The 14780-nt window shown below is 43.9% G+C and overlaps 1 protein-coding gene across 1 annotated transcript in view; it reads right to left on the reverse strand.

The window, feature by feature from the left end:
- Positions 1-12791, reverse strand: part of LOC144094750 (glutamate-gated chloride channel-like) — a 118674-nt gene extending 105883 nt beyond the window's left edge. Inside the window, exon 1 of the mRNA XM_077628661.1 lies at positions 12535-12791. Within this exon, the coding sequence (XP_077484787.1) occupies positions 12535-12620 (86 nt within the window). The 5' untranslated portion in view covers positions 12621-12791. The remainder of the gene's footprint in view (positions 1-12534) is intronic.
- Between the last annotated feature and the right edge of the window lie 1989 nt (positions 12792-14780).

Here is a 14780-nt window from a genome sequence, read left to right on the forward strand (position 1 = left end):
ACTCATGCTAGCTGGTGTATGGTTACAAAAATATGCAACTTCTTTTCCAACGCGTTTTGCTTCTTTCACTTCGCGAGGAGAGAGGACTATTGTCGCGTTTCTCTAATAGAACACGCATTCCGCTGCCCACATGTTCCTTGTCCGCTGTTTTTTTGGACTTGTCTGTTCTTGATACACTTATAGTATCAAGAGCACCTAGGTAGAGGCAAAATGGCGAGATATTAACGCTGGTAATTGGAGTTGCACAACTACACCATTTCGATTGAAAGCACGTAAAAGTGCACGTCACGACGAGTGCACGACAAAAGAAACTGAAAATAACTTGTTGCTGAACTTCGGACTTAGCACTGGCGCATAAATTGAAAAGAGGCTATTTACAGTGCAACAAGTCTGCTTGTGCTGTCATAAAGCTGTTTTGGCTATATTTGTGTATTTTTCTTTTCTATGTGGTCTATGTTTTTGTCGCTTGCTTTCTCTTTCAGCAAGTTCGTTCTCATCAGATATGGTATGCAAAATTTACTTTTTTAATTAGGCCCTCATGATGTAAGTACGTATTGTAGAAAGCACCACGCGGACACCTAGTTTCATTATGTGTCATCAGTGTCATAGCAAACGAAGCTGTTAATGCCTTTGGCGGAAACGATTGTTCGGGCTTGTGAGACACAGGCTGCTTTTTTCTAGCTCTTCCCTTGCACCACCAAATACTTGCCAACCCCGGCAAGTGGAGGCTTCAGACAAACAAGCCAGATTTAGTGACCTCACTTCCCTCCATTCATCGAGCATTCTCCTGTCTGGTGACGTCACTCCCAGTCTACAGACTTCCAGTCTACAGAATGGGCTGGTAACATCAAATTCCTCCAGCCAATAGGTTCACGCGTTGTGTTGACGTCACTGATGGCGTCACTTGCCACCAGCCATTCAGGATTTCCCTGAACGAATCCGGGCGGCTCAGGAGTTTTGCTGCAGGCGAGAGTTGTATATGCTGTCGCATAAGGAAATAATGTAGATCGGTGGCGAAAACAGAACAAGGGAATGTATCTTCTGAATGTGGATGAGACGAACGGAGAGAAAGTTGACTTGGCCCTATACAACAGACGAGGTTAATTAGTCCTGGCGTGTGTCCACGCGGAAAGGTTTTCGTGCATTTGCGTGTGCTAAGTGAGTTGGCTGGTAAGCGCCGCCACTATACTGGAGTCCGAAACATTAAGAGCACACTCCGCCGCACAGTCGTAAGGTTTGGCAACCAGCTACGAGTTGCTCTGTCGAAAGACATCCAGGGCGGTAAAATGGAAGGAACATGTCAGGTAGTATTTGTTTAGGAGCGGGAAAAGAGAGCTATAGAGGGGCTCGCATGCAAGAGTGGATGCGGGGATTTCCTAAGCCCCTTAGTAAGAGTAAACACGGCTCTTAGCTCGTCAGTTTATTTGGATGAAGTCAACAGATTCTGCGAGAACAGAACTTCGGTGCTTACACTGGCCGGTCCATTATCATTTCGTAAGTATATGTGTAGAATAAGGTTTGTTTAAGCAATACCTCATTATGGCGCACTAATATTGACTGCGCTGGCAACTGCGCGGCTTGCTTCTTGCGTGTTATTACGTCTCAACTTCAGCGTCTACTTTAAAGTGGGTCAAGTTCTCGAAATCCCCTATATACTAGAATATATTCCACACACGCATTTTCATTCTGCAGGAACATGAGATTCCTTCCGGTGTAAATAATTGGCATCTGTTTCAAGCGAAATTTATGAGCTCGTTTAATTGCCTTAACAAAACAGCTGTGAATGAAATAATTGAAGTTAACAGCGCCTGTACAAAGCACGGCATGTTTTTGTTCTTTCTAGAGCTTTCACTGGCTATGCCTCGAAATCATTCTTAGAACTGGACAGTTGAAGCTGCATTGTTTCGACCAACTGTAATTTTGACCAAGACTAATTTCTTTTTACTGCAAGAGTGCCCATAGTGGTGGTATGCATGTAGAAATATAAACAAGCTTCAGTGAACCAAATTGTAACGAGAGCTACACTTGGCTACCAGTCGAGCATTTCGCTGTAGTCCAGAGAGGCCAGTTGTGCGCATGCGCCGTTACCATGGCAACATGAGAGGAGCAGCAGGTGCGGCGAGAGCTTCGGCGTTACCGCGGCCGCGCGCTCGCTCCACCGTCGAAGTCGTGCGTGACGTCATGCGGATGAACAGTTGTGCGCATGCGCCGATAACATGGTAACCAGAGAGACCCCACAGGTGCGCCGCGCGCTTCATCGCCGCCTCGCCGCATGCCGCCCTGTCACCCGAACTGCACGTCGCATGCGCAGCATTGCGTATGAAGGGCGGACATGCAATGGGCGGCTGTATCACAACGTTTGACATGGATGCAGAGAAGGAGAGTCCAGCCGATGCTAAACGGCAGTATAGACAAGAGAAGATTAACTCTTCCTATCCTGAGGTTTTCGCCTGGCAGTTGGCTACTCATCAAAGAAAGAATCAGCGTAAGACGGCAAAGAGAGCAGCGGAGGCGCCCGAACATAGAGCGGAACGGCTTGCCAGACGGAGATGCCAGACTACCGAGAGTAATAGACGCCGCATAGCCGCCGAGATGGAGCCCAATGTCTCTCATTGCTGAACATACAGTGACCACAACAAGCTCAGCCAGCAAAACGTACTTCTCGCTAGGTATATCCTGGCATGGCCGAGGCAAGCCACTGCCAATATTTTCAATAATTCCTAAAAATGTATGAACTTTTTTCGTGTTATTGCTTAGTAGTAAAGCATCACGAATTTCAATAATATTTTCAGCCATGAGCTCTTTCTCAGAAGAATTAGAGTTTATAAATAATACCTCCGGTCTGGCGGTAGGTGACGCTAGCTGTAGATTATTTTTATATTCTTTCCATTTTTAACCATATCTTGGCCACATAGACACGATTACTACTTTAACGAATGCAGCCAGTCTAGGGATTTAGTATGTTTTTCTCTTGTTTATATTTTACATAGTAAGATTTCAATTGGAGCGTCTTTTGCAGAAAACTTGAAAAGAAATTCCTCCGAAGGAACTGATCGCTACGGCTGCCGGGGAAATGAAAAAAAAAAACTTTCATTATTGCGGACGACTGAAAATTCAGAAAAAAATAATATGTTAGCCTAATAACTGATTCCGACGCATGTCCAATCCGCTTTGTAGGATTCAAGATCTTATTAAAGGGCACGCATTCATTGGCAGAAGTCTAGCTAGCTATATAACATAGAAGCCACATATCTAATATAGCAAGGAGGATTCTCTTGAACATTGGACCAACACCGTTCTCACTTCGAGTGGTTGATGAATTTTGTCTCCCCCTATTACCTGTTTGCCGTTCTTGTCAGCTTCCTGGTTACTGCGAATTTTTCTTTCAAGTAAAATGTTTCTGTGAAAGTTGTATAGAATTATTTGCTGCTTTTGGATGCGCTCGTGTGAATGATAATGTGTGATTATTTTCTTAATACAGATCTACTAAACTTTGGGGGATTTCTCTAAACATTGCACCAGCAACCATTACGGATAAAAAAAGACCTGTCCTCACGTTCGTCGCAGCCTCTAATGTTTCGACCGGGTAATGCAGGCAGTTGTTAAGTGGCAAGTGGCGTACAATTAAGGCCGCTGCATTAAGACCCCGCTGAAACACTGCCGGTGTCAGCGAAGCTTTCTCGTAAAGCCAAGCCTGGCCCCCGCCCGTCATGAACGAATTACCAGTACCCAAACTGTACACGGAAACCATGGGGGGCATTGTTCTAAATGGAGTTAGTAGTCCTGATCCAGAAAGGGAACTCTAATGCCACAATGACACCAGGACCGCGCCACGCACCATCCCAACATGCCTGCGGTTGCTCATCTCCGACAGATATATTTTTCCTAAAGAAAACAGGCGGCACAATGCTATAACGTAAACAGCCTCTCGGTAGGGGCTTTCGTATGTGATTCCTAGATCAAAGCTGTACGTTTTTCACCGCGGCTAATGCATACCTTTTATCGGTTGTTGTTGTTGTCGCGCCCACAAAATTGCATATGCCCACAAGGATCAGTGGCCAGACGTGGAACAATTCCGAGCCATATTGCGAGTAGCATTACATTATTTCAGTCTTGTTTCGCGAAAGCTTTAGGATTGGAATGAATTACCAGGAGATCGGATTACTTTTTGCGCGGGAGTCCTAAACTGTACCCAAAAAAGGAAATGTTGGAGGGCTGTTGCTATGCACCAACTTCCTTGAAAAGTGACTTTCTTTAAAACATGTTTAAAAATCATTTGAAAACAGAAAAACTATTTTTCTTCTGAAAGGCAGCGCTATTGTTTGCACAAGTAGTTTGTTAAATACTGCGCAGCGCTTTAATGAGAGGTTTAACTTTATTTGTGTATGGTTGCAGCGGAAACTGCATCGTAATTTCTAGTTGGCAGTGCTAATTGCTGCTTGGTCACGAGTTGGCTTAACACTACCAGTGCTTTGACAGCTGTATACAGTAGGCTTTAGGCCGCATGAATTGCATTAAGGACAGAGGTGTCTAAAGTAGAGCGGGTTTCCGTGCCGTTGGAAAACACAGCCTTAAGTACGTGCACTAGAGCTGAAAGACGCGTTGAAGAAATATCGTAGCTGCCTGAATCTGTGGCCTATTTGTTGAAGAGTCAAATGAAGTCAAATGATGAAAGAGAAGGTAGAAAAACAGATTGGCAAGAGTAATCTCCGCCATTTACGTCATCACGGCAACCGTGGACGTTTTCAATTAGTATCATTAGCACGCACACTGAAAAGCCTTTGCTCGGCTAGGGAAGATTATAACGCGAGACATTACCTACTGAGCGCACCGACCGCACCTAAGCTGCAAAAGCTGCAAAATGGTAATACTCTTGGTTGCACTAGGTGGTAAGCGTACACTACGTAATCCACAAACACTGCAACATGATGTTTATAGGTATCGTGCGTTATTTTGAATTATAAGAAGTTTTTGAATCTAGTTACTGAGAATCAAATAATTAAAAAAAACGCACTATTGGAATTTAGCGTATCTAAGATCAAATTGCAAGGTAACGAAGTACGTAAAAATTTCTTTATTCATAGTAATTTTTTTGGAAATTATCGTGTATCTTATAGACTGCGCTACTTGTTTATTAATAAAAAATAATCTGAGCCACGAACGGTCCACAAAGAGCAGTCCGTCTTTTTACCGTGAAGCAGCGTAGAAATAGCTTAGAATTGAATTTAGGAGTGAGGTTTTCATATTGGGTGGCAGTGGGAGCGGAATCTACGTCCATATCCTGTGAGCAGCAGCAAGGCACAGCCGAAGCAACACAGATTTCTCCTTTGATCACAAATTAGCGGACTGCATGAAGCAGCGCATATTATAGGCACACGCCCTGGTCTCCTCAATAGAATTTTCAGCGGCAAGAAACTCGGTCGGGTGCGTTATACTTACTTGATTTGAACCTCATATTCGGCGTAGTGTCTCACAGGACTCGGGTATTCGCTGCTGATGCGTTCAATGAAAAGGTTATAGAGAAGGCTCTTCGTACTACTCCCATGCAAGCTTTGATTTACTGCATAGCCTATCAGAAGCAATGATAGCTGCACTGTGCATTATGTCAAGCTTTTCATTGTGTCGCTATGTTTTGGTATGCAAGACTCTTTCTATTTAGATTATGTTATTTATTTTTGTTATTTTAGCGCCATGGGTTCCTCTATACACCCTTCAAAACTTTAAGGTTGGTATTTTCAATTTGAAATATTTATTCGGTGTTCATTTCTCGCAGCGCATACTGACAGGCAGTGATCGATGATTTCGAAATCGGGCTCAGTTCTGCTGTCCTCGGGTTTTGAAAATGAAGGATGGAGGGTGACGATGGAAAGGGTTCGCCGAAGGAGCCATTTTTCTTCTCCAGCTAGGAAAAGCGCCAACAACCACGTGCGTGTAAGTGATTTCAACGAGTTCCGAAGTTGCCTATATATATGTGACAGGAGGCAACAGCCACAGAAGCCCGGGACCATGAGGGACCTCTTATTAAATCTGTGCTGCTGATCAATAGGAATTATTAGTGAATATTCACCGATTTATATACACACCATTCTTGGGCGAGCGTACCGTGCCATTTCAGTACAAAGGTACGAAGAAATTTATGTACGAAATCACGCAGTATAATAATGCATAGACAAAAGCCTACTTTTCTAGCAGCTGCGTTAGAGCGTATCAGATGTCAGGGATTGAGCTGCTCCATCTCCATGATCTGACTGTTAGCTTCATAAAGATGGATGCTGCTTACAGATGGAAGTGAAATAGGTGATGGTACCTTATCCTCCCATCAACGGCGTCCCTGTAGGAAATCATCCTACAAACCTACTCCTGGCTTTTTATTTTCTTTTCCTTCTTGGAAAGGCGGTTACATATGCGGGAAATCTCTTCGGTTGCTTGATGCGCTTCTCCGTACTATACGGCACTCCGGTGAAAAAAAAAAAAACCGGCTCACCTCACTCGCTCTTGTTCACAGGCACATGTTCTAAACGAGCCCAAGAAGCAGTCATGAATCGTTTTCAAGGCTGCTAAATGTTTCTGCGACGTTGTGGAATGAAAACAAGGGTGCCTTACTAGACCATCACTGCCAGCTAGTCAATTAGTTTATGGTGCGGCTGGCAACGTTAGCTCTAGCTGCAACGTTAAACAATGCTTGTATCACCCTGAACTTACATTGGGCTGTAAGGACCTCGTAAATGAATTTCTGATGGACTGTTTCCCGTGGCTGTGTTTTAAAAACAATGAGCAATGAATGCGAACTTTGGTTTTTATGAAAAAAAACAAACGTTGTGATGCAGTTTAGTGTCTGCGATAGAGCGACATTTTGCATAGACTGTTAGGAGGCTTTTGCATTGTTTTATTTCTTTGAACCACTGCTTGTAATAACTTGGTGGCTCCAAAAACACCTTATTCCTCGAAAAGACAAGCGTACTTATTTCTTTCGTGACTCGAAAATAAAAGGAGTAAGAAACTGCATGAGACGAACACTGATAGACTTCCAGGATAAAAACAGGCAAAACATTTCCATGCTTGCTAGGGATCAAAAGCCAACTTGTTTTAAAATTAACATCCAGCAATTTCAGGCTGTGCCCAAAGTTTATTTTAAAAACCTGAAGCGATGAATCTATAAGTCATTCCTAAAACTCCACGAACCATCAAACAAATGATTAATATTTTGACTCAACGCAGGACAAGGGCAGCGTTTTTTTAATAGTAAAACTGTTGTTAAAATTTGTGGCTTTCAAACGCAAAATCGCTAAACAGTGAAGGAAATAAAAATTAAATTGCGAAACGGGCTGTGTAGCAATAACCAACACTATCCAATGCAAAGCAAGCGTTTTGTATGAGTCCTTTTTATAATCGACCCTTTCTTTGAATCGACCTCTACTCAAGGACGCTCACCACTCTCAGATTATTCTCGCTGTTCGATAGAATCCTAATGCTCAACAATTTTTAAGCAACTGTCAAAGTTAGCCCCTGCAGCGGCACAACAAAGAGTGTGACGAGGCGTGGTACTTCCGTCGGTAAAATGCATTAGGTTATTTTAAATTATGCTCTCAGCAAGCACCATTAGTCAACTTTGTTTTAAAAAAAGAAAGCGTCATCGAGCCCGAGTGTTGAGGTCCCTGGCACATCATAGGGCCGGAGAGTTTTCTGGACGTGACATGTTTTGGCAGGGTCTGGCACCGCCCTTGCTACGCTTCCTTGGCCTCCCGCGTTGGCGTCTCGTTCGGAAAACAGGTCACGTTCGTTTTTTTCGAGGCACCACGTCACATCGGACTGCGGTACTCTATCGGCGTGTGTCTTCCGCCAGGCCTCAAAATATGTTGAGCCTGGATCGCGTAGGCCTGGCCCATTCGCCAAAGAAAGAACATGCTGAAGAGCACGGTCGCACGACGCTTAGCCGCAGTCTTTGTAAAGAGGCTGTGAGATAGGATTTTATGCGGAAATCTTTCACCTTATAACACTAAAAAAAAACATGCTGAAGAGCACGGTCGTACGTTACTAAGCCGCGTTCGTTGTAAAGAGGCTGTGAGATAGGATTTTATGCGGAAATCTTTCACCTTATTACACTAGAAAGAATGTGCTACAACTAAACCAACTGGTCTTTATGGAGGTGAATTTGCCTTTCTCCTCGACATCCAACGTCGTGAATTTTTTGTCCTGGGCCACGAATTCTACGAAGGAGCTATTGCACAACCCACAATGTAAAACCTGTTAAGTGTCTCAATTAATTAAGGAAGTGCGGCAGATTGTCTCCTTGTTATAAGCTTTCAAACTTCACGACAAAATACACTAGTATTATTTGTCTCGGTGGAATATACCCCGTATTTTTTCACTGCAATCACAGAGCGAATACTTAGGGCACTCTGATTATTTAGTGACACCAGCATACATTGCGACTGAGAGACTGGATTTCATCATATGTGACAATTCAAACAACCAGCTTTTTTATTAAAGGATACAAAGTAAGAAGGACGACAGCGTTTTTAATAAACTTCAGAATAGGAGCCTGTTAGCCGAGTTGGTGTGTGTTCTCGATTATAAACGTGCGAAAACGTTAAGGGCGCTATTTTTGTGTATCTGTCGTCTTTTATGTTCTGTTGTTTAAGAGCGCTTTCAATCGATATAAATTTAATCTGGCTTTGCAGAAGTATTAATTTTTCTTTGTTTCTCTAAAACGTATTCTCGGACACATTAACCAGCTTCGTTGGGCCGTTTTGAATGCAGTATTTTTCCTGCCCTCGTATTCTGCCTTTCTGAACAAACACGAATTCAGTTTCTCTCTTTGTGCTCCTTCACGGCAAAGTGCTGCAGTTGAAGTCATTCTTGGAAAAAATATGGAGCGGTAAAAAACAACAACGAAAGATTTGTTAGTGCTTGCTGATTCTTGTGCTCATGGTGTTTGCAAAAAATAAAAGCTATTGACTTACTCCACGGGAAAAATTGAACTCGCTAAGATTTATTTGCTTAGGTAATTGCCGCTACAAAATACAAGAGCTCTAACTGAAAGAAAAAATACCTTTATAATGAAACAACTAGAACAGTTGGATGTTGTATTATTCGCGCATATTACCATAATTCGAGTCTTTGTATTGTAAGGGTAGACGTGTGGGCTAGCTGGTGGTTCATACTTCTTTTAAAGAGCGCTAAAGGCGCGGACGCATACAAAACGGGCACACAGGACCAAAAATCAGCGCTGCGTGTGTCCTGTGTGTCCCTTCTGCATGCGTCCGTGTCTTTAGCGCTGCTTAAAACTTTGCATTATGTTATAAAAAAATAACTTCCCCACAAATACAAATATGCGCCACAGCTACCGTTTTCTTTGCAATTATTGTATATATTACCGCATACGGTCAAAATCAGAATATAGATGTTAAAGATGGACATCTAAAAAATACCATTGCTAGAATCGAGGACAATTACACATATTTAGTATTTTGGAACAACCAGCTGCGGAAAAATTGTACTGTGATTATACTTTCTAAATTATGTGTTTTCCCAGCGCAGCAGCCGGATGTGTTGCGTTATCCAGAAGTTCATTTTATTGTAGGAAGATTTTTCACCGATTAGGCTCTAAACTGTTTTTCTTAATTCTATTATCAATGGGGACAGCTTAAGGGTTTCACTAATTATATGCGTCAAGTACTGACGTTGTTCACGAGTTGGAAGTGCCCTTTAACGCGCCGGTTGCGTCATGCAAACCCTTTTTGGGGCAGTCTGAACCCTTCCTCCTTCATGTCTTCACACTCTGCACGTCTTACACCTGTGAGCTTTCCCCCTCATATTCTTACAGAACGTGCCTTTGTGCCCCACGAACTTTTTTTGGTTTCTTCTGAAGTCCGTATCCTTCTTCTTCTTCTTCTTCTTCCGCTTTCTCCACTCCAATCTCACTTGAATTTTTCTCTTCATCCTCTTACATATCACGCCGATGATGACCCAGCCAGGAAACGGGTGCTCAACAACTCCATGGTACAATAAATTGCAGAGGATTTTTAGACTTCACTTGCACCATCACTAACCATTTCCACAGAAAAGGATCGCGGTAAAATAAAAATATATTTATAGTTTTAGAGGAGTGAATTGAATTAAACGATGACATTGTTATATTTCGATTTATTGCTTCGTTGACAGATTGCATAGTTTGCCACCGCTTTCGCGCAGCGTCGAATATAAGCTCTTATCAGCCGGCCCCTATATACATGTATGTTGTAATTACCACGCTAATAAACACGCATTCAGTTGTTTCCTACGAGATGTTCATTGGAGACACTAATTTACGTAGAAATTACGCCATTTTTTTTTCTGCATGAAATGAAAATGAAAAGTGGTTTTGGGGGAAAGAAAATGACTCAGTAACTGTCTCACATATCCCGATGGACATCCGCACCGCGCCGTAAGGGACGGGATAAAGGAGGGAGTGGAAGAAGAAAGAGGTGCTGTAGTAGAGGTCTCCGGAATAATTTCGACCAACTGGAGATTTTTAAGGTGCACTGACATCGCTCAGCACACGGGCGCCTTTGCGTCTCGCCTCCATCGAAACGCGGCCGCCGCGGTTCGGGTTCGAACCCGGGAGCTCCGTATCAGTAGCCGAGCGCCCTAACCACTGAGCCACCACGGCGGGTTTTCTGCACAAATCAACTTTGTTTTCAGTATGTCTACGTTTATGACTTATGGTGGAATGCTGCAGTTATTTTCACCGCTCCGCGTGCACCTATATCACATATGTTCAACTTCGGCGAAACCCTAGGTCTTAAAAAGTTTTACGCATATATTGTTATCATTCTTAGTGTCAAACACTTTTAGTATGATTCAGGACGGTTTATGACTTTTTCCAATATGCCAGCAAACGCACTATGTTTTTCCGTTGCTTCTTAACATGTGTCGGCACAAGCTTGAAATTAAAGATGTCTGTTGCACCGGCAAATCCTGCAAAAAAAATTAACACGTTCATAGTAATCCTTTCGTTCGTAGCAACAGAGGCACAATTATTGACAATATTATGGTCTATGGAGGTTTAACATCCCAAAGCGACTAAGGCTATGAGGGACGCCGTAATGGAAGGCTCCGGAAATTTCGACCACCTGGGGTTCCTTAACGTGCGCAGACATCGCATAGTACACGGGCCTCTAGCATTTCGACTCCATCGAGATTTGACCTCCGCGACTGATATCGAACCCGCACCTTTCGGGTCAGCAGCCAAGCACCGTAACCAATGAGCCACCACGGCGGCACAGACAATATTAAGGCAGTGAAAAGGAAGCAGAAAAACTATGATACCATTGCCAAGTTTTCAAAGCATACAACCCGCGCTTTACACAGGACATTTTCTTTTCTTGTTTTTCTGCGTAACGTAAAAGCTATTTATCTGCATTCATCAATAATGTAAAATAAACTTACCCCCATGCGCTCGCTCATGGAAAAAAAAATGCGGACGGGCTTGCTTGAAAAATATAAAGGAAATATTGCAATTCTTAGTAGTTTCTTAGTAAAGACCTTCTTTGCGCTTGAAACAAAACCATTAAAATTTTTTTTTTGTGCTCTGCTCATAAGCCTGCACCTCCTCTGCCATTAGGTGCAGACTATGTAAGAATCATGACGGTCACTAGTGCCTCTGCTGCCGGCAAACGAAAATATAACATAAGGTTACGACACGACAAAATATAACGTTTTGTTGTGTCTCCATCCCGTGGTCGTCTCTTTTGCGCTACATCTTTATTCAAGCTTACTTACAGTTTTTTGTTCTTGGGTCGTATACGCTTGTTCACACATTCCAACACAAGTGAAAGCTTTTTGCTCCAAGGGCCGCGAAGGTTGAGAATAGTTTGAATATTCGATGCCCAAAAATGTTGCGCGTAAGTTGCCATCACTTGTGGACAAAAGAATGCTGGCGATCGTCTTAGATCACTGCAGAAAATTTGGTATAAGGTCGGCAGTCATTTCCTTTGCAAGACATATGCTAGATGCGATTCCAAAAGTGGAGAGCCCACGCAGAGAAAATGTAACCTCTTACGCGGATCTTTTTACTCTCAATTTTAAGTTATTGCTCCTTACGACTTTCGTAAAAGTGTACAGAAAATATAGTTCAAGTACTCAACCCCTTTGAGCGAGGCGAAACAAAGGTACAGATGAAATTATGTGGACCGGTTGATAGCGTCCGAAAAAAATGAAATATTTCGCAAAAAAACCACTAGAAAGAAGGAAAGCGTAAAAAGGAAGTGACAGGTAAACTTGGCAGCAAAAAATTTCGATTTCGCTCAACTTATACCGATCCCTACACTTTGCACGCTATTTACAAACAGCCGTCAACGCTTCCTAATGGCTCCGTCACGCGGAAGTTCGCACTTAACGCGAGAACAAACTTCAACTCCGACGCTCTTTCGCAACCCGAACGAAACTTTGGGAAAAACTTCCCTTCCCTTGACAACCCAGAAAGTCGGCACGCAAAAGAGGCGGGCTTACTCGTCTTCCCTCGGGGCATCGTCGTGTCGCCGTCAGACTTACCCTGGCACCAGGGGCAGAGCAGCGGGCCAGCACAGAGTAGCTATCACGATGACGATCCGGCAAGCGCTGAGGCACGACGCACGCATCGCGTCAGGCGTGCGCTCGAGCAGCGGCAAGCGCTGACGGCGCGAGCAACGTGGGAGCCCTCCGGGAGGAGCAGTCGGGAGCCCGCGATTGAGCGTCGGCCCACGGACCGCGGGCCACAACGCCGCCGTCGCTGCTAACGCCGCCGCCGCGCTGCCCGAGCGAGGAGCCCTTTCTCTTTCAACCTTCTCGCCTTCACCAAAACCTCTCTCTCTCCCCGCCCTATTCAGCAGCGCCCCTCTGCTATGACTCTATCTTTTTACCCTTTTTGTCACTCTCCCGCAGTTCCATATGGGCCACTCCCTACTTGCTTTGCTTTATTGGTGGCGCCCTCTTGAGTCCGTAGTTATGATATCTTTTGTAGCCAGAGCTACACGGGGGCCAGCAGTCGAGCATTTCGCGGTACATGTTTTCCTTTCGACTAGTTTTCTGTTCGTAGGAGACCTGTTATAAGTAGATACTTTCACAACGTACTAGTTCTATTGATTCTTCCGGAGTGTTTTTGCGCGCTTTTGTTTGTGCTGTTGTTGATGAGAAGCTGTTTTTATCGCGAACTGGCGGAAGAGGGTTCCGCTCCCATCCGGTCAGCAAGCGTTTGTTTCTTTTTCTTTCTTCGCTGCTGAACACTGCGACGTCATTTTGACTTCGCTAAGTGAGGTGAAAGAGCAGATAGATGATGAAGATTAATGAAGGGGCGCAGCCAAGCCCTTATGGCCACTAAGATCCTTCCGTATGACTAAAATAGGCACAAATAGGTGCGGAAAGAGGAAAACTCCACGCTACTTCAAGCGCTCTGATCTATACTGACTGTCAAGACACAGCTATTACATGTCTAACTCTCATTCATTGCTTACGTTTTGGGGGACCTGTTGTCATGTAAAATTTTCATTCATGGCCTCGTCTGGGAACCCGAGATGCTAGAGATCTCTAGTGATGCATTTATTATTGCTTGCTCAAGACAAGGAACCGCCTAGAGGAATAAAATTCAATATACAACAGCCGGGAAGAAATGACGCTATGAGAGGGGAAAAAATAATTTCGCTAAACACAAGTAACCAGGTTAGGGGTTCAAGACGGGGTTGCCCGCGTGTCGCCTCCCAGTCAGCTGAGTCCAGTCGGAGGAAAGAAAGCTTTATGTGTTTTCGCTGGCCGTAATCACATCGGGTCTCATTATTTCCTTCCCTGGTGGCAACTAGATCTGGTGTCTCAGCTCGCGTTTCTAGCTCTAATTAACGCTTCCCAACTGCTTCGTTTCCTCTGCGCGTCCCCAGTGCAGAGAGCGCAACGACCAAAGGCGCTCTCTGCGACGAGAAATCAAGAAGAAGCGAGCTGGCACTCGATGGTGGAAAGAATCTCATTGTTGGAACACGGTGAGGCATTGCAGAGTGGCTTTATGGTACTTGTTTATTCACAGCAATGTCAATAAAGGGGTAATAAAAGAGCACGAATTGAAAATAATTCTGGGCTACAACTAACCCCATATACTCAAGACCAGTCGCTTCCTAAAGCTTGACGGAGATCACTCTCGTAGAGATAATAATTTCATCAATTTGCGCTTAGATTAAGGTAAAGCGCAGAGTGGGGAAGGTGAAGGTGAATGTAATTTTAAAGGATAGGCAGCGGCAAGTGTAGTATGGCCCTTTGTATATATTGCGCCGCTTCTAAGGAGGGAAATTGTTCACTTAACCTAACTTCCGCAATGTTTTTAGCATCTCAAAGGGCAAAGCACCACACTCAATCCTGTATTAGTCGAACGAAGTTGAGCTTGGAGAGTGATGGTATATTTACCCGCTAATGGTGATTGACCTTGCATTTCTGCCAACTTTCAGTTTGTCTGCTTTTTTTTTACGTGCACGTTAGATAAGAGCCCCGCCAAGACCTTGCCAGTTCTCAATACGTACAATATAAGATGTGTGCGTGACGGTCAGAAACTACGAGTTGAACGTACGACAACAGCACGTACGGCGTTCACAGGGTGGCCATACATAATTAAACCACAATATTTTCATAATAGAATCAGGGCATGTCACAACTTCAGATGACAGCAAAAATCATGCTCGGATGGAGGAAAAAAAACGAAACAAAGCTTATGAAGGGATTAGTCGGCGCCTCATTTGGGCGCCGAATAGGTATTCGAAGGTTTATTTCAATATTTCGTTATC

Source organism: Amblyomma americanum, chromosome 6 (genome assembly GCF_052857255.1).
Source record: "Amblyomma americanum isolate KBUSLIRL-KWMA chromosome 6, ASM5285725v1, whole genome shotgun sequence".
NCBI classification, from domain to species: domain Eukaryota; kingdom Metazoa; phylum Arthropoda; class Arachnida; order Ixodida; family Ixodidae; genus Amblyomma; species Amblyomma americanum.